The sequence below is a fragment of the Cyprinodon variegatus genome, unplaced genomic scaffold (assembly GCF_000732505.1).
Source record: "Cyprinodon variegatus isolate N-32 unplaced genomic scaffold, C_variegatus-1.0 Scaffold280, whole genome shotgun sequence".
Lineage (NCBI taxonomy): Eukaryota > Metazoa > Chordata > Actinopteri > Cyprinodontiformes > Cyprinodontidae > Cyprinodon > Cyprinodon variegatus.
This window is the reverse complement of record NW_015150733.1, coordinates 943,820-946,644: the sequence shown is the minus strand read 5'-3', so window position 1 is coordinate 946,644 and position 2,825 is coordinate 943,820. Positions and strand designations below refer to the sequence as shown.

The 2,825-nt window shown below is 36.5% G+C and overlaps 1 protein-coding gene across 1 annotated transcript in view; it reads right to left on the bottom strand.

The window, feature by feature from the left end:
- slitrk6 (SLIT and NTRK like family member 6) overlaps positions 1 to 664 on the bottom strand; it is a 17,569-nt gene extending 16,905 nt beyond the window's left edge. Inside the window, exon 1 of the mRNA XM_015383277.1 lies at positions 206 to 664. Coding sequence (XP_015238763.1) covers positions 206 to 292 — 87 coding nt within the window. The 5' untranslated portion in view covers positions 293 to 664. The remainder of the gene's footprint in view (positions 1 to 205) is intronic.
- Positions 665 to 2,825: the final 2,161 nt, after the last annotated feature.

The window sequence follows — 2,825 nt, the reverse complement described above, 5'->3', positions numbered from 1 at the left end:
ATATATATATATATATATATATATATATATATATATATATATATATATGACTAAAATATCATGCTGTAAAGTAGGCAACAAGCATTATTAAGCGTGTGTGGACTTGCGCGTAATGGACCACAATTTCCACAGAAGCTGTAATTAAAAGTAATTAAATATATTTTACACAGATGGGTTTTTAGTGCCTCTCTGCTTCGTGACTTACCGCATAAAATCGAAGTGGAGAAAAGGCAGAGGGTAGTCCGAATGTCAGCATACTCCTACCATTTTTAAATGTGGGCAATCGACGCATCAGAGAGGGGGGCGAACTGCGTCTCTCTGGTCCAGTGCGAGCTCCGATTAAAAAAGGAAAAAAAAGAGGGGAAAAGGAAAAGTTCAAAGCGCTCCTTCTCCCCTGAGTCCTCTCTTCTGCTTGTCTAGCTGGGATCCAGTTATTCCAATTCACGAAGGGAGACGCTCAAGCGCTCTGGTCCAGGGATGATGGGTGTGCAACCTCCGCAGAGTTAATTAAGATTAAAGTTGAAAGTTCCATGCAACTGATTTAGATTGGGCTATTGTTGGAGCCTTCTTGTGCAGGGGGGAGTTGGAACAGCAGCTGTCAAACTCGCGTTCTGCTCCGCGCTGCTTGCGCCGCGCGCTCTGTTTAGTTAACCAATCTGAAATGTGTGGGTCTCGCGCTGTCATTTGCATGCTGTAGAGGTGGACAGGAGTGGGAACTGTTGTCAGGGTAACTGTAGTGTGCACAAGTGCTTCCGCTCGGGACTTTATAAATAAAAGCCACAAACTGAATGTTAAATAAAACATGGATTTTACTGGCTTTTTTTTTTTGTGACCTTATCAAGCTTTCCAAAACATCTTTGAAAAAATAAAAAAAAATGCTGTTTAAAAATTTTGTTTAAAAGAGCTTTTTGTTGTGAAACTCTCTTACATTTTTAGTTATGAATCTGATTTTAGTTTTGGAAAATACCATCAAGCTTCCGTCAATGTATTGGTAATACTGAGATGAGTATTTTTATTTTATATTTTCCAGCATGCCGGTGCGCGCCCTAGCGACAAGACTTGGCAAGCGTTGAAGGAGTATCTCCTTATACCAGTAAATATTAGCCAATGCGGTTATATTTGGGCATATTGTTCTGCTAGAATCCACTTTAAAACATTTTTGATCATTAGAATTTATTGCTACACCTTTTATTTGTTTAATTATTAAAAACTTTTAGATCAAGCAAATTTGGCTATTTTTCCCCACCGTGCCATAACTGAAATTATACATAATTAAAATTTCTTCCATACATTATTCTAATTTCGTATCTGCTATAATCTTTATGCATGAATACTGCAAGACTATCCCTTATTAAGAGAAAGGAAGATATAGCTATCATTATATAAAGATGTAATTCTAACATGGAAAACCTTTTCCTAAAGTGCATCCAATGACTCTCCCGTACATAAGGCTTCTAAACGAAAATAAAAAAAACATCCAACGCACTGTGCACACACTTTAGGTGATGTCATAAATTCTGATTAAGTTTTAAGCCTACTTTGGAATGGAAAATTCTGATTTATTTATTTTTTTTTTAAAGAACCTGACACCTATAGGAAAAGTAACGAGCAAACCATCCATATTTTCTAAATAAAGACTAACTACAGCCTTTGCTAACAAATAGATAAAAGGTATAGAGGATAAAACTCAGTTTTGAGTTTGGGGGCGGTGTCATTACTTAACTACTTGTATCAATAAACATTCTGCATAAAAGGGATATTTACAAGCACTAATATCTACATAAATTGATTTTTTGATAAGTTCTTAATCAAAATTGTTATCTATATATTTCACTGACGACTCCAAGAGGACTTGCAGAGACAGATGATTTTCTCTTTACCCCATAAAATACAAAATCTAGTTTTGAAAAGAGCATGAATTCTGTACTTTTCTTTGATGTTAGTATATTGATGTGTATAGTTGACCACAAAAAAATAAAATGTTTTGAATATTCCACTTGAGAGTTTTACTGCTGCCACCATCTGTACAAGAGGGGAAAAATGGTAGGGGGGGCCACAGGGGTGGCCAATGATTGGGTAAGGGTGGCCATGGCCACCCCGGCCCCCCATCTAGCTCCGCCCCTGTATCTATTAACCACTGCAGACAATTCAATTGACAATTGAAAGCAAATATTCTTGATGGAATAATTAACTAATCAGAAACAAGCAAAGCTGTCAGGAGGGTTGTTCACCATTAACATTTTTCATAAACCTGACACAATAAATACAGAAATCATTTTAAGTAATATGGCTGGACCTAGAAAACTTCCTCTGAGTACACAATCCCCACGCAATTCTGCAGCATGACAATAAACCAGATAATAAAGCTGTAAAACTTCAGTAGCCTATGAATAAAGAAAATAAACTTTTCTGCACAGAAGAGGCATAAAATGTCTCCCAAGTGTTGTAAAATGCTTTTTTTAATGATGGTGAATACTTAAAGACAGCTGTTGCCGCCAAAGGAAGCAAAGCCAGTATTCAGATTCAGGGGCAGCACTTTCCCCAAAAAAGTGTTGATTTGAATAGCTTTTCTTTAATATATAGAATTGTCCTTTGAAATCTGTAGTAGTCTAATGATGTATTGTAGATATAACTGTTTAATAATGCACATCATTATATTTGTTATATCAAGTGGTTTCAGTAACTGTATGATAATTATTTTTAACGTTTCAAAACTTTGTTTAAGGACTGAGTGTCCATGCATAGACTCCTCCCACTCATTTTGCTATTTGCTTTGCTGGTGCCATAGTGAGGCAGAGCCAGTTAGTCTGACAGAGCAGCTATAT